The sequence below is a fragment of the Apis dorsata genome, unplaced genomic scaffold (genome assembly GCF_000469605.1).
Source record: "Apis dorsata unplaced genomic scaffold, Apis dorsata 1.3 scaffold_170, whole genome shotgun sequence".
NCBI lineage: Eukaryota > Metazoa > Arthropoda > Insecta > Hymenoptera > Apidae > Apis > Apis dorsata.
This window is the reverse complement of record NW_006263458.1, coordinates 103,526-105,973: the sequence shown is the minus strand read 5'-3', so window position 1 is coordinate 105,973 and position 2,448 is coordinate 103,526. Positions and strand designations below refer to the sequence as shown.

The 2,448-nt window shown below is 25.5% G+C and overlaps 1 protein-coding gene across 1 annotated transcript in view; it reads right to left on the bottom strand.

The window, feature by feature from the left end:
* The window catches only part of LOC116185410, a 1,637-nt gene extending 932 nt beyond the window's left edge, over positions 1 to 705 (bottom strand). Inside the window, exons 1-2 of the mRNA XM_031509739.1 lie at positions 697 to 705; positions 76 to 227 (exon numbers count right to left, since the gene is read on the bottom strand). Of these exons, the coding sequence (XP_031365599.1) occupies positions 76 to 227; positions 697 to 705 (161 nt within the window). The remainder of the gene's footprint in view (positions 1 to 75; positions 228 to 696) is intronic.
* Positions 706 to 2,448: the final 1,743 nt, after the last annotated feature.

The following is a 2,448-nucleotide window of genomic DNA, read 5'->3' as shown; positions in this document are numbered from 1 at the left end:
TGTATGTATAAATATATATATGTATGTATAAATATATATATGTATGTATAAATATATATATGTATATATATGTACGTATATCTGGTTGTTCGTCTCCTTCCGGGTGCCCCCCACCTTCTATTTGTTATGAATACGTGATAAGCTGGGATATATTTCAGGATCGATTCGGCCGATCGATTTTGGTTTGATTCAAAAGGATTCAGAGCAATCGAAGAGGATGTGAATCTCTGCAAAGCGATGAAATTGTATTAATCTGTTGTGTTAAGCTGTTGTATGTGTAGAGAGTAAAGAGTAATTGCTTATTCGTTATTTTGGATTAAAATTTTGTGTGAAAATTAAAAAGGATAATTATTATAAATTTGGGAAACATTTTAAAATGTTTGGAGATAAAATTAGAAGAAAATATAGAAAGTTTTTTGAACACGAGTTAGATAAATGATTTTAAAAATAAAGCAAGATATATAGATTAAAACGACGTATCTCTATCGTTTGCCAACTGACGAGTGTTTCGAAATCTATTGACAAAAACGATTAATTTATTTATAATAGTATCGAAACAAACGTGACAGAAGACTTGTTTATTAGAGAGATTTAATTTTGCAATAGATAAAATTATAACTGAAACGAAAGAAATAAAATGAATGTTGCGTACTTATAATTATATATATATATATATATATATATTTATCCAAAAACAAAGGCCATAAGGCTATAAAGTTTAATGACTTGAAAAAAATATTAAAACAAGAATAATAATACAGACGTAACGTTCATTCATTATTTCTTAACAGGTTTATGAAAGTAACGATTGAAGAATGATCACCAAATCTCTTTTCAATCAATCGAGAATGTAGGATTTCATGCGCGTTTGTGAAATTATATTTGCGCAACACTTTGAAAGTGTCCATGAACGTTAATATCGTTATTTCTGTGCACACGTTCTCTTCCGGATTCTTTGAATATTTCCATATTATCTTTCCTCGACACGACCACTGTTTATAACTTTGCTTTGGTTTTTTTCTGCAATTGAAAAAGTAGTTGTTATAATATAGGTAATGAGTAATAAAATGTACGAAGGCTCATGCCTGTGGCGCCTATTATGAAACGTAAAGAAAAGAACGTTAGACGATTTGAATAAAAATACCATTTTACTTTCTTCTTTCATCGAACGATCGCTTTTTAAAAACAGTATCCCGTGACTAATGGCTCGAGAAAGCAGAACAATTTCAATTCACGTTGTAAAGTTAACCAGAGTCACGACATGTCGGTCTACCGTTTGTGATTTATCGCGAATACGAGATGATATATGTACAGAGATGGTAGAAAGAACATTAGAAATGGCGGATGATGCAAGAATGATTTAGATAAATATTATGAACCGTTAATTTTTTTCTTTTTTTTTAATTTTTTTTGTGTAATAAAAATCTTTATAGGTAAATAAATATTTTTGAAGAAGAAAAGTATTAAAAGAAAATTACTATTAAAAAATTACTATTGAAAGAATAGTAAATAGCAAAATTGTATGATTATAATATATGATTCGATGTAATGTAATTTATGATATTTGTAATGTCAAAGGTCGATATTTTGAATACCTCTTTTGTTCAGATAAATGTGGATAGTATTTCTAAAGATTATGCAACAATTCTTTTATTTGTAATCCTTTTTTAAAAATTTTTAATTGTATGTATATAATAATTAACGATTAATAATTTATATTTATCAATTAAAGTAATTAATCAGACATATTTGTAATAAATTTCTTTAAATATTATTTTCCTATTCAAATATTGTGAAAAATCTAATTATCTCTCATTTCTTGAATAAATTTTTAATTCTTAAAAGCTCAAATTAAAACTTGTACTCTAAAGAAAACGTGAGTTTAATTTTATAAGAAACTTTTAAAAATTATACTGATTATACAATGAATATAGAAATACTATAGCCATCTAGTAGTAAACAGGCAGAACTAATCATCTGCTGATATTAATTTTTTGACATCAACGCGCCATCTATTGATGAACAAATAGAATTAACCATTCGCTGGTAATAATTTTAAGCATCGATGCACAACAATAGGTGAAACTAATCGTTATAGGAGAAAATTAAAAAATAAAAATTTTTCAATATATAGATTTAATTTTTTAATTTTTAAAGATTTAAAAATTCTGAATTTTAATTTGATAAAAATATAGCTTACAATAATATAGTAAGAAATTTTAATTTTTTGATTTTGGTATTTAGCAATTAGTTCTACTTATTCACTGCTAGATGGCTATATTGTTTCAAATATCCGATAATTTTACACATTTTTGAAATGTAATAAGAAAAAATATTTAAAGAATTAGTTAATATTTCGTATAATTTATTTATGCTTTTCACAAAAAAATTTAATTTTAATTTATGATTGAATAACATTAAGGTAGTAATATCATTTTAGAGATTCGA